This window comes from Homarus americanus, unplaced genomic scaffold (assembly GCF_018991925.1).
Source record: "Homarus americanus isolate GMGI-L3 unplaced genomic scaffold, GMGI_Hamer_2.0 scaffold34921, whole genome shotgun sequence".
In the NCBI taxonomy this organism is placed as follows: Eukaryota; Metazoa; Arthropoda; class Malacostraca; order Decapoda; family Nephropidae; genus Homarus; species Homarus americanus.
In genome coordinates, this window is record NW_024741901.1 from 6,005,112 (window position 1) to 6,023,789 (window position 18,678).

Consider the following 18,678-nt stretch of genomic DNA (forward strand, 5'->3'; position numbering starts at 1 on the left):
CCCCCACCTTCCCTCCCTACCAGAGAAATGTTGGGTGAAAAAACTAAATTTTAACTTTTAGTAATAAATAATACCTCAGACTAAAGTTAGGATAATATAATTGACATTTCTGGATTACTTGCAGGTCAGGGAATATTTTGAATGTAAACTTCATATATTTTCCACAAAAGATAAAATATTTGCTTTGTGTAAACCAAATTATTACATTAGATCTAAAATTTGTATGTCTAATGCAAAATCCATGATGTTTATATTCAAAATGATCATCATATTGGAAGAATTCCAGCAATGTAAATTTAATTCTGGCCGGGTAATTTGTATGAATTTTATGAGCTAAAACAAATATCTTCAGTAAATAAAAAAAATATTCGTCACCCAGACACTACCTGTCAATCAAAATACCCCACCTCCGGCTGCCCCCTCTCACACGATCGCTGGGTCCCTTCCTCCTTCCCTACCCCCCACCTTCTCCCTACCAGAGAAATGTTTGGGAGAAACAGTATACAGTCATGCGCCGGTTAACGTCCTAGATACGTTCTTGGAAACGTGACGTTAACCGAAATGGACGTTGTCCGATCATCACATAAACTTTGTATTTATACTTACGTGTATGTGGAATACTATATACGTACATATACACTTTTACTGTTAAATCACTACTGTAATGTGATACAGGTGATTAATTTTTATCTCTTGTGCAAAATACATGACGTTTATATTAAAATTATTCACTGTTTTACAAGGATTCCAGCAACGCCAGCAGATGGGGGAGAGAGAGGGGGCGTGGGGGGAGGGGAGGTAGTACGTTTGACAGTTGGCACAGGCCCAGGTCTAACGCGTGTATATTTATCAGTTCTTAAGTGACTAAGCTTCTCTCTTATAAAAAGCCAGTGAAATGACCTGGGTGAATATAATTAACATTGCTGGGATTCTTGTAACATACTGATTAATTTGAATATAAACATGCTATAATTTGCACTAGACAAAACAATTTCAGTACCGTAATCAAATTAGTACAGGTTGTACCTCTCTAGTCCGGCATTCGGTGGTCCGGAAACTCCCGTGGTCCGGAACGATTTTAGTTTGTCCAATAGGTAGATAGGCAGCTTCTTTTTTTTTTTTTACTTATCTGAATTATTATTATTATTACAGGAGTATTAAATTTTTGCCCCTCAGGCCCCAATGTGGGTCAGTGACCTATGCCCAGGTGGGCTAATCCCCGTAAAAAAAACAAAAAACAACAAAGCCGCGGGAAATTAAGGTTTGTTTACATCCGGCAGTTCAGCTGCTCTCTCTCTCTCTCTCTGCTTGTCTATACAGAGTACAACATTTAACCCTTCAATATATATGAGCAGTAAATAAGTGTTGCTTTCATATTCTTATGTAGAGTAATGACGATATGTTTTCACATGTGCGCACTTACATACGAGCAGTCTCACTTTTTTTTTTACCATTAATGGTTAGCTACTTATATTGTTCCATTTATTAACATTAAATAACATTACAGGTACTTCAAACAACCATATTCATTTTTTACATTAATTTTACTACAGCTAAAATCAGGGTCTTATTTTCTTCAGTTTTATATGTAGAACCAATCAGTCACTGGTTTCGTAAGCTTTAACATAAACAATGCCGGCAGCCGTCTTGTCTCCTCTAATATTCCACGTATTATTAATAAATTGTATTGTTAATTTTGCACACACGTACATTAATTCAATAAAAACAAATTCAGAAACATTAATTAAAATATATATGAACAGTAAATAAGTTTGCTTTCATATTCTTATGTAAAGTAATGATGATATGTTTTCACGTGTGCGCACTTACATATGCGATCTCTCTTTTTGTTTACCATTATCATTAGCTACTTCTATTGTTCCATTTATTTACATTAAATAACATTACTTAAAACAACCATATTAATTTTACTACAGCTACAACCAAGGTCTTATTTTCTTCAGTTTTATATGTAGAACCAGTCAGTCACTGGTTTTGTAATCAACGAATACAATGCTGTGTCATTTCCTCGTGTGTTTTAATATTCTAAGTATTATTAATGAATTGTATTGCTCATTTTGCACATAAACATTAATTCAATAAAAAAGACATTCAGTAATAAATAATAATGAATCTTTTGTACATAAGAGAAATGACGCTGTTTACACGATTATGCACGTCGTCTGCACGTTGGCGGGCCGTTCAAACCCGTCGAAATTCAAGTTTCCGCCGTCAAAATTTGTATTTATATATTTTTTTGTGTGTTCCAATAAAATACGTTAAGAATTAAAAACTCGCGAAATTTGAGAAGCTACTATACGACATTTAACCCTTCAATATGTCTTCAAAGAGACCATGACGCAGAGAAAGTGGTGCTAGTACTTCCAGGCATAAGCACAAGTCACTATCTATCCAGGAAAAGGGTGAATTTCCATGGTCCGGCACCGGTCAGGTCCCGAGGTTGCCGGACTAGAGAGGTACAACCTGTACAGTATTGTACACTAATGTACTACATTTTTTTATATCTTGAGCAAAATATATGACGCTTATATTCAAATTAATCTCTGTCTTGCAAGGATTTCAGCAATGCAAATTATATAATCCTAACTTTAGTCTAGAGCAGTGGTTCTCAACCTTGTTTGCTCCATGCACCCCTTTCACCATATGTCAGAATGTCATTCCCCCTCCTTTCCAAGATTGTCTGCCTCAAAAAGTGCATTCCAAATAATATGCATATAATACTGAAAATCCTTTATTTTTTCCATATTAGTACATATACATTTACAATTTTACATGGATTATTTTTATAGTGGAGTTTTACAAATTAAATGCCAATTGAAAATGTTGATGGATGTATAAAACTTGAATAAAAGTAAAATAGTTTTTTTATATTTATAATGAATTACTTAACAGACCAAACTGAAGCATAATGCAAAAAACAAAAAGTTCAATAGAATACCAGGATATTGTAAATTTGTAATTAATTTTATTCAGATGAAGATTACAGTCAATGAGAAACCTGTGATTGTTTTTTCTTCGCCAATTCTTGGATACGCGGAGGAGTGCTTGAAAGGGCACAACGCAGGTCATTTTCTACCTCTAATCTACTACGTTGCTTCGTTTTAATTTGCAACAGAGTTGAAAAGCCTGACTCACAAAGATATGTCGACACAAACGGAAGCAATGCACGGATAGCTCTTTCTGCCACTTTTGGGTAGGAATCGCACAACAAGGGCCAAAATTCTGTGATTGATTTCTCATCGAACATATCTCTTGCTCCCGAATCAGTTTCCCCCCCCTTGAAAACCTGAATTCCCCCCCCCCCTGGGGGAATTCCCCCCTGGTTGAGAACCCCTGGTCTAGAGATATTATATAAAATAAACATAAAGAAATCACCAATCTTTTGTCTGGGAACACAGGGAGGGAGGTAGCAAGCCGAACATGAGGTGAGGTGACAGAGTGTCTTTATTTATTTGAGATAAGATTTGACAGTTGGCACTGAAGGCCTGGGTGTTTATTTATCATTACTTAAGAGTGACTAAGCTCTTCTCATAATTTGCCACCCAAACGACCTGGGTGAATATAACTTACATTGATGGGATTCTTGTAAGATAGTAATTTATTTGAATACCTGTATAAACAATCTATACAGGTATTTGCAATAGACATAACAATTTTAGTACCGTAATCATTTAGTACATGTACAATATAGGTTTGCACTTAGGTCCATTGTTAACCGAGGGACCACTGTATTGCAGTGAACTTGTACTGTACAATATTGACTAAATTCACTAGATAACGTACACAACTAATGAAACACAGAGGTTAGGAAGGCTAATAAAATAACATAATGTCTACAATTGCTAATATATTGAAGTAAAAAAAATACAGGTACAGTATACTGTAATATACATACAGTAGAAGTCCAAAAATCTGGACTGCTTGGGGATTGGGTCAGTCCGGATTTTCAGATTTTCCGGATTCTCAGGCAGTACTTTTAAAATTCAAATTTAAGGAGGAATAAAGAAGAGATTAATAGGTACATTTTGATAGTTTATTCATTAGCAAATATAGCACGCTTCATTTATCAAAACGAGCAGTTTTAAAGAAAAAGCTGTGAATTCTAGAATTTTATTCTTTGCCTTTTTTATATCATAAATTGTAGACTTTCCAATGTCGTATGTTTCCATTAGAAAAGTATTGCTCACACTACGTTCTAGTTTCTTAATTATTTCAAGTTTGTCACTCAATTTCAACGTGTTCTTCTTTCTCTTCACACAACGAAGTTTATCTACTTTAGGAGCCATTATTATGGGCTTGTACAGTACTCTGTAAATGGAAAGAGTAGGACTCAAAATTACATATGTTGTCACAGTTTGATTGCTCATTTTCAAGTGGTGACCACGTGGTCGCTTGTTGTCGCTGTGCAGCTGTGTCGCTCACGCATGCGCACATACACACAAAAGCCCGCAAAAAAACAAAAAGTTTGACTTTTTGAAAAGTCCGGATTCTCAGGTGGTCCGGATTTCTGGCATCCGGATTTTTGGACTTTTACTGTACAGTAAAACAGGTAGGTACAGTACAGTATAGTAAAATTAAACACTACACTGTTCACTGATTGAGAAGTAAATGCAGTATCGTATCCTTAAATCTGATGGACTTTTCTTACGTTTTACTTTGAAAATTAAATTTTACATTTCACTTATTTAACTTAAGTATAGTATACAATTTACATATACATTACACAATTTTTAAGCCATTCCTGGATCATCAACATCACTGTCACTGCTATCAATTTGATACACAGGTTCCTCAGTTGCAGCTTCAATGACGATATCATCTGTAGCGTGTGAAGGGCCTGGCTGAGGTTGTCGTGGGGATGACTTGTTTTTTTGATGAAAATGTCGAGTGTTGTTTGTTTTGTCAGCTTTTTCTTCTCCTCGTAGATTTGACGATATGCGGCAAACACTGCATGTGCATTCCTCTCTATGAGCGAGAAGAGTTCAGTGTTGGGGTCCATCTCTTCGGCACTTTTCAGCAGTGTGTTAAGGTCAGCGAAGAACTTAGATAACCCCTTTACAGTGAACTTCTTCGGTATCTCCTCCACCTCCTCCTAGCTTTCCTTTTCCCTTGCCTCTTCTTCAGCTATTCGATGTTCCTGTAACTCTAACAACTCTTCGTTGGTTAATTCTTCAGGAACAATGTCTAGCAGTTCTTCTATATCGTTGTCGTCCACGCCGAGGTTCAGCTCGTTTGCCATGTTCACAAGATTGTTAGTAATTTTCTCGAGTTCTGTGATCGTCTCAAAACCCCTGAAATCGTTCACATATCTCTTCAATATTTTTTTCCACACTCCGTTCATACATTGTTTTGTGACATCATCCCAGGCCCAAGCAATGTTCTTGATGCAGTGGCATATGTTGTATTCTCTCCAAAACTCCCTCAGTGTCTTCTCGCCATCATCCGTTGCAGAAATAGCCATTGCAAAGGTCCTCCTGAGATAGTAGGACTAGAATGCTGCAATAGCCCCTTGATCCATAGGCTGAATCAAAGAGGTGGTATTCGGCGGCAGGTAAACCACTTTGATGTTGGGGTGGAGGTCACCAATGAAGAGGGGTGACCTGGAGCATTGTCCAAAATAAACAAAATTTTGAACTCTACCGTATATCACGGCCTATAAGACGAAATTTGAACATTAAAAAAATCTGCCCAAAGTTAGGGGGTCGTCTAAACCACCAAGTTTAAAATTCTTACCTCTTAAATATTGTGGTTTAGTGTGTCAAGAGTGGTGATGAAAACATCGTAAGCCACTCACAAGGTCTTACCACTAATTATTTTATACTGAAACTTACGTTTGGCAAGCTGGATTCAAATTAAGATTACCGGTATATTAAAATAATAAAAATGTATTATAAACCTGTCTAACATACCGTAAAAGAGATTTATACCCCTGTAATAAACACAGCTATCATCACACACCCCTCCCCACGCCCCCCCCATTTGCCAGTGAGGAGACAAGAAAGGAAAAGTGCATTAATTCTTGAAACTATCGACGGTTAATTACAGACGCTCAAGTGACGTCACTAGTGTTTACACTACACCAGCTGGTAATATTTGATGCCATTACTTGAAGTGAATTGGCCTTATTTTAAGTAACTAACTATAAATAAATACAAAAATTAAAAAAAAAGATCAAAACTGAGAAATAATATACTGTATGTATGTTGTGTTGTCAAAGTAAGAGGAACAATTGTGTAAGTACGTAATATTTTTTCACTCAAATCCTAATGAAACACTACTGGAGAACATTCCTTTGTCGCAAAACAGTTTATAAATTAAAGAAAATAATTACAGTGTGTTTAATATATTACAGTATATTATAAATAAATAAATAAAACAAATAATTCGGTAAATCTATTTAAAGTAAATGGAAAATAAGCAAACATGTTATTTACCAAGACCCTTCCGTCTGGCTCAGGGTGAGATGGAGGGGAGATAACAAGCTATTTATAGCCCATTTGAAGTGACCAGTACCCTAATGCACCATAAATAATTCATTGAACATTCATTTTTTGTACATAGTATATATATATATATATATATATATATATATATATATATATATATATATATATATATATATATATATATATATATATATATATATATATATTTGTGTAATAAATGTATGTAGTAAGTACATACTGGTAACCTTTTTCACTCAAATCCTAATGAAACACCACAATTAGAATACGGTGGTTGCTGTTGAACCACATGTTGTATAAATAGTCACACCACCGAGACGAGGGAACACTCCCAACACGCTTCAGTGACGTCACTAGTGTTTACACTACACCAGCGGGTATAATTTGATGACATTACTTGAAGTGAATTGGCCTTATTTTAAAAAATCAAGGATGGTTGGTAAAGGACTACTGAGTCAGTGGGTAAGTGTCACATTTGGGGTACTGGTCTTATACAGCAAATAGAGCTCAAAAGCTACTTTTTAAATGGAAATTTGGGGGGGGGCGTCTTATGCACCCCGCCGCCTTATAGGCCGTGATATACGGTATCCCTTCTTCTTTGCAGTATTTTTCAAGGTCACTAGCATAGCAGTTGAGAAGAGCATCCTGGAACAATGCTTGCGACATCCATGACTTTTGGTTGGCTCTATAATACACTGGTAACGTATGTTTGTTGACTTTTTTTTAAAAGCCCTGGGGTTTTTACTATGCCACACCACAAAAGGTTTCAACTTGAATCCGGTAACACTCCCGCCCAACATAACAGTCACTCGATCCTTGAATGCCTTAAAGCCTGGCATCGACTTGGCCTCCTTGTGTATGAATGACCTTTCGGGCATCCTCTTCCAAAACAACGAGGTTTCGTCCATATTAATTATTTGCTGGGGCAAATATCCTCCCTCGACAATAAGGTTGTCCAAGGTTTCGATGAATTCCGCCGCGCCTGCAGAATCCGCGCTCGCTGACTCGCCGCTGACCTTGACGTTATGTAGCCCATAGCGATGTTTAAAGCGCTTAAACCAGCCAGAGCTTGCGAAAAACTCTGTCGTAGTCGGCACCTGCTTGTTGCTTCAACATCTCGAACAAACTTTTTGCTTTGGTCTTGATGGTTAGCGGGCTGAGTGGGACTGGATTTTGAGTCTGGTCTTCAATCCAGGTCATCAGCATCTTTTCCATATTTGATATCGGCCCCTCTCGAAACTTGGTCAATCTTGTTGCCTTCAGTGAAGCCGATCCTTTTACCGCTTCAAGAATCTTCTCTCTGTTTTTCATTATCTTCGTGATCGTAGAGTGTGACATGCCGAAATCACTTGCTATATCATTCACAGATGTACCGCCGTCACGCTGTCTTATTATTTTCTGCTTCTCCTGCAAATTAATGCTCTTGCGTTGTTTCTTGCTGCTGCTACCACTAGGGCTGGTTGAGCTGCGTTTGGGACCCATAATTAACTTTAGGGTGGATTGATTTTAATAAAATCAAATGAAGACAATGGAATATTAACGTTCATGATACGCGGAGGTAATGAGGAATGGACGATGATGATGCGACACTGCCAAGAGCAAAAACAAAGCCTAAACTGTTATACAGTTTGTAAACTTTTTATTTCGTAATTAAGGAAATCAAATTAAGTAATGTACTGTACACTACAATAGACAAAAAACAGAAACAGTAACATAAGCATTTCTTATATCTATCAAAACATATTATGGATATATAGTTACTGTACTGTATCATTATACGCCTGGCAGCATAATCTATAAGAATACGCGATGCATACATGACGAAAACGTGACTATTCCCGCTCTAGGGCCATTTGGTTCACTACTTCACATTATTTGAATGTTTTTTTTTTCAATTTCAATTGTTTATTCCTTGATACAGGAAGCGGGATCCTAGTGCTGTCACTTGGTACCCCTGTACTATAACACCAGAAGCAACTGGCCAGTGTCACAAGTATTTACAGTACAGTACAGTCATCCCTTGGCTATCGCGCCTAATTGGGACCCCGCCGATGACGAAAGTGCAGAACCTATGGGATTTCTTCTAATTGGTTCATTTACCCAAGACCCAACCCCAAGTTTCCCATTTTACGGCCATTTAGACCCACTAAATATATATATAATGTTATGGTAAATATCATAAACACACATAGGCATGGCTAGGTTTATTACAAAGTGATGAAAAGGGTACGCTTAATACTGTAGTCCACAAAACATGGAGTTATGCTTTTTTTATTTGGTCCCCCATCATACGAGTCCGTTTTCTCTCACATCAGGACGCCTGAGTCCTCCGTTTTCTCTCTTAATCTTAGAGTGCACCAGAAACTTTACTATTTTTAGTAATGCCACAGAATTTGAAATTGCAACCCCAATTGCAACTGGGGTTGCAATTGTTGAGGCAACTAGATATGACTGATTACAGCAAATGTGTTATTGTCAATTTGTAGGTGAAAGATTTTATCCTCAATAGATGTAGGTTAACATTTCACCTGTAGGCATATGCTTAAAAAAGCCTAAGTAAGGAAGCATATTCCTTTAACACATAATATCTGACCAGTATGGGGAGGATCATTATGTCTCCGTCAGGGGGTCGTGGAGTGGTGGTCAAGCAGGCGTCACTTTTTTTTTTGTTTGTTTGGGGACGGACGTATATGGGATCGGACGTTAACCGGCGATGACTGTATATGTGTGTGTGTGTGTGTATATATATATATATATATATATATATATATATATATATATATATATATATATATATATATATAATCAACACCTCAACCCGCCAGGATTCGAACCCACGGCACACAAGCCTATGACTGTGACCGGGGAACGCTAACCGCTGGACCACCAGGATACTAAAAGCAGTCCTAGACTTTGTTATATTTCACACAAAGCCTGTTCAACGAGCTTATGGCGCCGTGAACCTCTAATGGGGACCACCCGTATCACTTAGGTGGTCAGAGTAACGTTTTACCAAATCCGGCTTCGAAACACGAGGATCCATATATATTTCATTAGCCCAATAAAGCACGCGGACTTCTACATACAATCAACACCTCAACCCGCCAGGATTCGAACCCACGGCACACAAGCCTATGACTGTGACCGGGGAACGCTAACCGCTGGACCACCAGGATACTAAAAGCAGTCCTAGACTTTGTTATATTTCACACAAAGCCTGTTCAACGAGCTTATGGCGCCGTGAACCTCTAATGGGGACCACCCGTATCACTTAGGTGGTCAGAGTAACGTTTTACCAAATCCGGCTTCGAAATGAAATATATATGGATCCTCTCAACCGGATTTGGTAAAACGTTACTCTGACCACCTAAGTGATACGGGTGGTCCCCATTAGAGGTTCACGGCGCCATAAGCTCGTTGAACAGGCTTTGTGTGAAATATAACAAAGTCTAGGACTGCTTTTAGTATCCTGGTGGTCCAGCGGTTAGCGTTCCCCGGTCACAGTCATAGGCTTGTGTGCCGTGGGTTCGAATCATGGCGGGTTGAGGTGTTGATTGTATGTAGAAGTCGCGTGCTTTATTGGGCTAATGATATATATATATATATATATATATATATATATATATATATATATATATATATATATATATATATATATATATATATATATATATATATATATATATATATATATATATATATATATATATATATATAAAACAATACAGGCGGCTGCATTTATAAGGTTCCTTGCAAGGAATGTACTATGTTTTACTTAGGCCAGACAGGTAAAGATCTTGTAACTCGACTTAAACAACATAAACCGGGATGCCCGATTTACGCGGTGAATTTACTCATTTATGCGGGTGAAGTATAATTTGTTTATTTACTGAAGATATATATGTTTTTAGCTCATATAATATATAATTTACATTGCTGGAATCCTTACAAAAGGGTGATCATTTTAAATATAAACATCTTAACATTTGCATTAGACATACAAATTTTAGATGTAATTTAAGGAGAACATGAAAATAAGCAAATATTTTATCTTTTGTGCAAAATATATGAAGTTTACATTCAAAATATTCCCTGACCTGCAAGGAATCCAGAAATGTCAATTATGTTATCCTAACTTTAGTCTGAGGTATTATTTATAACTAAAAATATAAATATACTGTTTTCTCCCAAAAATTTCTCTGGTAGGGAGGGACCCAGCGAGCATGCGAAGATGGGGGGAGCGGAGGTAGAGTATTTTGATTGACAGATAGTGTCTGGGTGAATAATAATTTGTTTATTTACTGAAGATATTTGTTTTAGCTCATAAAATTCATACAAATTACCTGGCCAGAATATGATTTACATTGCTGGAATTCTTATAAGATTTTGATTATTTTAAATATAAACATCATGGAATTTGCATTAGACATCCAAATTTTTTATCTAATTTAAGAATTTTGCTTACAAAGCCAAAATTATATCTTTTGTGCAAAATATATGACATTTATATTCAAAATATTCCTTGCCTTGCAAGGAATCCAGAAATGTCAATTATGTTATCCTAACTTTAGTCTGAGGTATTATTTATTACTATACCTTAAAATCTAGTGTTTTCACCCAAACATTTCTCAGAGAGGGAGGAGCCAGCGAGCGTGGGAAGAGGGGGGGAGGGGGGGAAGGGAGTTGAGTCCATCACTTGAATGGACATTAACCTGGCGACTGTCATTCTCTTAAATATTGTGTGTGCATACCATCATAAAATTAAGATGTTATTTTTACTACAACGTAGGTATTATGTCGGAAAAAGTGGAGTTTGGGAGTCGGCCCAGTCTCTATTTCAATTAATCCCATATGTTCTGTTATTCCATTTACACGTTTCTCGTTTTACGCGCTACTCCGCGGGTTCAATTGACCGCGTAAATCGGGGTATTACTGTATATATATTATGACCAACACATCATTACTGAGGCCTCTACAGCAGCTCATTATGAGGTGGGAAAAGTACACTTTATATAAATAAGTAACACTGCTAATTATTTTGTTCCCATAATGTTGATATCACGCTTAAGACAGATAAATTATATATTCTTCCCAGTCATAAGATTGTTACAGGAAAACTTAATATTCAGTATGTACGCTTAATTCATTCACAGGGTTGTGTGTCAGGTGTTCATTCATGTGTGTCTGTGTTGACGATGCAGTGGTAAAAGAGGTACGGTATGGGACATGTGAGGCCTAGTGAGGCAGGCAGTAGAGAATGTATCGCCACGACTGCAATCCAATTGACTTCCCTAACAACACACCTCATTTACTTGCTTCTCATTTAATTTATTTTTGATTAACACATTATACATTTGTATAAAGTAACTGTCCATACCTTTATAATATTTAGAAGGCTTAAATAATTGTTTTTCTAATTTACTTATTTTTGGTTCCTAATTTATGTTACATATAATATTAAAGATAGGGTCTCAAAGACTGTTATTCGCAAAATTCTACAGTCGCGGGTGTCCCAGATTTGATATAGGCCAAACGAGAGGAAATAGGTACGAGAGATGACACTTCATATGTAAATGTGCTAGAGGTGGGGGGGAGAGGATGGACTGGGTGTCGCCTCATTCGCCAGTTCGCTTTTTCTTTACAGGTACACCACCGATTTTCCGGGAGCTGATGGTCCATGCCGGACCATCAGCTCCTGGACAAAATAATGAGTGGGCACTTAACTTCCCTCCCTCCCTCCCAGCCAGGGAAAAGGTAGTTTTAGGCTTAAAGTTTTTATCTTATAAAATGTCGCTGACTAGACTTAGCAGAATATAACTAGTATTTCTGGAATCTTTGCAAGATATTGATTAATTTTAGTATAAACATCACATAATTTGCACAAGATATAAATATTTTAGTCCTTTAGTGTTGTACATTTGAGTACAAGTTTTCCAACTCATATTTTAGGGCAGATATACATAACTTTCTTCATTTATTTTTACTCATTAACACACCATCCAAAATACATAGTGAAAAAAGTAAAAGAAATAATTGTCCTTTGGGCAAACTATGGGATGTTTGTACTCAAATTAATCACTATCTTGGAATAATTCCAGAAATGTAAGTTATATTCTGCCAAGCCAATTCAATGACATTTTATAAGAGAAAAACTTAAACTCCCTCTTTATGAGTGATAAATATGCACTTGGTAACCTTCACTGCTCGGCTATCAACACCTCCCCTCCCCCTTCCCCATCCTCCCAGCCAGGGTGAAGGTGGTTTTAGGCTTAAAGTTTTTATCTTATAAAATGTAGCTGACTAGACTTAACAGAATATAAATTTCATTTCTGGAATTTTTGTATGATAGTAATTAATTTGAGTATAAACATCACATAGTTTACACATGAGATAAAATTGTTAGTCTAGTGTAGTAAAGTACATTTCAGTACAAAGTGTGTACAGTAGAACATTGATTTAAAGTGATTAAATTTAAGATTATTTATTTAAAGCGACACCCACAATTAAGGACAATGTTTTAATTTAAAGCGAATCTTTCCCATTTTGCACGAGTCAATCTGGCGCATCATATTTAAAATTTTGCGCCTAATGTTTCTCTGGGCACATTACACTGTCCTATAGGGCAAAGCTGTACTGTACATGTACTCAAAATAATGTACTAAATGATTGATAAAATTTTTGTCTAGTACAAACTATAGCATGATTATATTCAAATTAATCACTATCTCATAAGAATGCCAGCAATGTAAATTATATTCTCCCCGGTCACTTCTGTGACATTTTATAAGCAAAACACATAAACTCAATCTAAAGGACACAAATAAACAAATAAATATTTCACTAGACCTTCGGTGCCAATTGTCAAACATGTCACTGTCACTTCCCTCCCCTCCCTCCCTTCTTCCCCCCCATCTTCCCAGCCAGGGTTTGATGTTTTAGGCTTAATGTTTTTATCTTATACAGTATAATGTCTCAGACTAAAGTTAGAATATAATTTTATTGCTGGAATTTTATAATTTTACATTCATTACATGCAAATGCAGTGACAACAAGCCCTTACCTAGTTGAATTGGCAGTTTCGAGGTTTACCAGCTGGGCATGTAAAGCCAGTCTGGCTTGTAGTCTGCGACGGATGGCCTGAATGGTGTGGGGCATTTGCTCAGCACTATCTTGCCACACCACCATCTCACCATCACCAAGAGAGCTTCCTGCTCCTGTTGACTGAAATATTACAAATAGATATATCTCTGCTAGCCAGAACAATAATTGGTGCAGAGCACTTCTGGGAATGAGAGATTTCCGGGTAACGAGACGACTATCTCAAAGCCAGAAAAACTCCTCATCCCCGGAATTTTCTGGGTAATGGAAAACGAAAGTTCCAGAAATTGCACATGACATCATCTCTCAAAGCCGGAAAAAATCCGTCATCCCCGGAATTTTCCGGGTACCGGAAAAATTTTCTCGGAATTTCCAGAAAATGCATCTGATTTTAATTTTTCAAACCCAGAAAAGACTCCCCCATCCCTGGAATTTTCCGGGTACTGAGAAAATTTTATCAGAATTTTCCAGAAAATGTGTCCCTCGGAAAATTTCAATTCCGGCTATCGGAGAGTTCTGGGTTTGCGGGATTCCGGCTAACAAAGGATTACTAATGAATGATGAGTAGCAACACGCTCAATAACCCAAATAAAGTTACTCCTTTAGAAGAGCTGGACATTTATACACATTTATGGGAATGAATGAATGCTGCTGGAGTTCATGTCATAAATTAAATTAATTAAAGTCATCAACACCATGAAGATAAACTATTAAGAACCCAGTGAGCACAATTGGTTCACACTTGTACAGGCATGAGTTGTGCAAGTACAAATCTATGAGGTAGCTTTATACTTTATCAGAAGAATGCCACCTTATTCAGCAGCATGCATTTGTCCCTGAAGTGTTTATGTAGTAAAGTTACACAATAAACTGTTTTTGATATATTGTACATAAAATAAGGTAGATATAAATAATTATCTTACTGTATCCTGCGAGTCTTCCCCACTAACATGTGTTTGTTTGGAACTTGAAAATGATAACCCTGAGAGAGACTGAGCCCACTTGTAAGGTCGACCAGTGGCACTAAGGTGATCAGAGAGGTTTATACGAAGGCGGTTCAGTTGAAAGAAGTTAGCTGGGTTTGGTGACGTTTGTCCATCATCATCAGGAACGAGGCAGTTCAAAAGTGTATCTCCACTGATCACATCTCTGAGAAAATAATTTTATGATATCCTGTTCACAGACACTTTAAAAATAAAATATCCTATTCTCAGAAACCTTTAAAAAAAATTTATTTTCAAATTTCATTTCCAATGTCAACAAACGTTATCCTGTGCTTCCTCACTAGCACCATTTCATCAGTAAATTTTGCACACACACAAGCTATTGCACCAAGGTATACATAAGACACTGTACTGTTTCATCAATTCCTATCTGTAAGATTAAATGGCACCCTTCAAAATATCTCCTAACATCTTAAGCACATTGGTTATAACATTATAAAAACATAATAATTAACTTAATCATATAAGAACAAAATTACTTAAATTTTGTCTACACACTAAAGATAAAAAAAAAATACAAGAATTCTTACGTCAGAGCACACTTGGTTTTCTCCTGAAGATGCACTGAACATTTAGCAGTCACAATGCGTAAGGTCTGCATATAGTAAAACGTAATAACAACACTGTTACCTTCTGAAAAATAAAAGAGTTGAAAACTTAACAATCACCATGAGCAACAAGAGTTTTGTTTTTAAATCACATAATAATGTAGGACCTTCTTTAACTGTCTTTTCTGTGTGGAGTGAGTTGTGATACACATTGCGTGGAAGAGCGCAAAGGGAAGTTAATTCCCGTCCCCAGTCTTGGGGATCTCTCTTAAGAAACTTTTACCTTTTTGCTTCAAACTAGTTACATTCAGTGCCTTTTAAGATATTTTCTTTTGGTTTTCAAATGACAAAATCTATAAGTTGTCCTTTTCATTGCATATACATCCCATCATAATATTCTACACTAAACAAAATACAGTAATACAAAGGCATAGATAAAGTTTGGAAGAGTAGCCAGGTCAAGCCAGTAAAGGCAGTGGACCATTTGACTGGGTCCATGTACATTTCTCCGTCTTTTTTGCAGATTTTTTATTTGCGGTTTCAACTATTCGCGGATTTTCATCAGAAATATGTTTTGATTGCAACAGGTATTACTGTACTAATTTTGTATGCGGTTGCATTGCGCATGCAAAAGAGTTTCTGCAAGAAACCGGCAGGCATCATTACCACAGAGAGCAGCTTCCTGCTTCTCCTGTCTCACTCGCGTCACCTGTCATACTGTGTATACATCTTGCTGTGACTCGTGTTTTGTGCTCGAAATTCACATCAAGGCTCCAAAATGTCCTTCTAAAGATGGTGATAAAGGCGATAATGCACCAAAGAAGCCAAAGAGAGAAAGTCGAAATAATAAAGAAAGTTGAGAGTGGCATGAGTTATGCAGCATGCGCTAGGGCATACGGGATGAACGAATAAACAGCTCACTACATAAAAAAATGAGAGAAAAACATTGTTGATGCGGTTACTGCGAGTGCGCCAGCAGCAGCAAAGGTGACGCAACATGTGAGAGAACCACTGCCACATACCGCTTGTCTCCAAATTCTTCTGGAAGAAAGGTAAACATTTATATCCACACTTCAGCGGTGATACTTGTGGAGATGCTGGCGGTGAACGGTGATAGCATCGCTCAAGGTGGTGGGGGAAGTGGGAGACACAAGAAACATTCATTTAGTGCCAGGAAATGAATTAATTATAGGAAAAGAATGTATGAATTATATTAAGATACTGTACAAAACTATGTTTGGTGTGTACTCAGGAAGAGCAGGTGGCAGAGGTGGGAGGGAGGACAACTCAGCACCTCCCAATCGGCAGCTGCCATCCTTTTATAATGACAGTATGCAATTCACCATAATTTCCACATTATTAAGTTCATATGGTGCTGGGTTAATAAAATATTTAAAAAAAATAATTAACTTTCCCCCAAAAAATCCCACACTCAATCCCAGATGAGCTATTGCACAACAGTATACTCTCAGTCTCTTGTTTACAGAGCAGTAACAGCTGATCAGTACCACTGACCAGCTCTCCCTAGTAATGTTGCCAGCACTCACCATCTCTCAAACACCGTTGTTGTCACTGCTTACCACAGGTTGTGTCTTGAGCACTTAGTATACAAATATTGTGCCATATTTATCAGAACTTAATAAACTTTATTGTAGTGTATAATGCTGTGATGTAGCAGGGGGGAGGATCAAGAGGATGGAACAACATAACTGAGCTGGTGAGTACAGTATTCCATATGCGCTGTATTTTTATTTTATTTTTTTTGGTGCATAATATAAAAAATAATTTTTTTATTTGTATCTTTATTTTGTTGTCTTTACATGTTATTTAATGATATGTGAGAGTGAGGGGGATTTACAGATCATTAGAAGCAAGTTTAGGGCCATACCGGTGATCGGGGATACGTTATAATATTGAATATTACATGGAAAGTGAAAACCCCGAAAAGAGCATTTGCGGTTTTACTCTTTCGCGATAATATCAGGAACATAACCCCCACGAAAAACGAGAGACCACTGTACTAATAAAACCACTACCATTAGTATAGAAACAAAATTCTTAGTTTCACGAAGCAATTAGACAAAAGTTGGTATTGGCAAGAAACATGAAAAGACAAAAGTACAGTAATACATAGTGTACTATAAATACAGCTACTCCCAGACTTACAACCACCCGGACATACGACCGCCTCAGTCGTACCAAAATTTTGCCTAATTACGTATTTTCGAGTCACAACGTCAGTGATTGCGCTGTGTACTGACAAAATTTTCATTGTAATTCACTTTAAAATGGCTGGAAAGCATAAAAGTGAGTGTTTTGTGGTGCTGAGAAGAAAAAGATACACCCATTTTAGATTTTCTATGTATTATTTAAGCATTTTCGACTTATGACCTGGATTTGGGTCCCTGACCCCGTCGTAAGTTGGGGAGTAGCTGTACAGTATATTAAAAAAAAATATAATGAAAACAAGTGAAATTGAATGTGGATAATCATTGTTCATTGAAAACTGAAAAACTTTATTAACCACTTGAGTATGGGGTCCCCACTATGCAGAATAAAATCATCTGGTGTTAAGCAAATAAAATATTAAACGTGGCATCCCGTTGTGAAGGGGTTAAGACACATTAAGGGACACTTTACTAATTCAGATATAAAATCTGTCAACAAATGTACAAATGGTGTCTATTGATGTAAAATTAGTTAAGTTAGTAAGAAGAGTGACTGCAAGTTAAAGACTTAAAATCACTAAAATATTTGTAATGAAAAACTTCAATTTTCCCTTACCCTTTGTGTTTACATTAATCTTTACAAAGAGTGGATGTAAGCCTAGCATCTGCTTCACTCCATCATCCAAGTCCTCTGCATCCAATTTCTGGGACTTACGATTGCGCTTCTTACGGGAAAGATTCTCCTGAAAACAAAGGTTAAAGTATCATGTGGAAAACTAAAAAGCAAAAAATAAACTTCCGTGAGAAACTACAAAATCTACAAGGTACTGTAAGCTAGACATTACTAAGATTAAAAAATACAGTAAAGGGTATAAGAGTATTAGGACTATATGATCTATGACAATACTGTACAAGGATCTTCAAAAAAATAATTAACATGGTAAGCTGAAGGAAGCCCTCTGGATATAGATAGAGGATGTAAAATCAGACAAATTCTGTAATGTCAACAGAGATGGTGAAAACGGTAAAAGAAACTCAAACTGAGATGTTACTTTACAAAGTGGGGTTCAAGAATGGATTGCTGAGATGCAGCAATATATTATACACTCCAAACACACAGTTGACAGAACACTGCTAAAGCCTGATAACTGTACTTGTCCCTCACCTCTTGTTGATCTTGATCATTATCTGACTCTGACAGGTTTTCAGTTCGAGTATCTTCTTCTTTTACAATGAGTTTCTTGGCTGCATCGACATCTCCAAAGACTTCAACTTTAATGAAGGGGTCAAAAGCTTCACCATATGCAGATGCCTGATAAAATATTGGTACATATTAGGAACCAAATACATAAAGTAACATCAACACCTGCCAGTG

The 18,678-nt window shown here is 36.9% G+C and overlaps 1 protein-coding gene across 1 annotated transcript in view; it reads right to left on the reverse strand.

The window, feature by feature from the left end:
• LOC121876378 (THO complex subunit 5 homolog) overlaps nucleotides 1-18,678 on the reverse strand; it is a 48,596-nt gene that overhangs the window by 11,782 nt on the left and 18,136 nt on the right. Inside the window, exons 6-10 of the mRNA XM_042381449.1 lie at nucleotides 18,469-18,615; nucleotides 17,920-18,046; nucleotides 15,118-15,220; nucleotides 14,507-14,732; nucleotides 13,546-13,706 (exon numbers count right to left, since the gene is read on the reverse strand). Coding sequence (XP_042237383.1) covers nucleotides 13,546-13,706; nucleotides 14,507-14,732; nucleotides 15,118-15,220; nucleotides 17,920-18,046; nucleotides 18,469-18,615 — 764 coding nt within the window. The remainder of the gene's footprint in view (nucleotides 1-13,545; nucleotides 13,707-14,506; nucleotides 14,733-15,117; nucleotides 15,221-17,919; nucleotides 18,047-18,468; nucleotides 18,616-18,678) is intronic.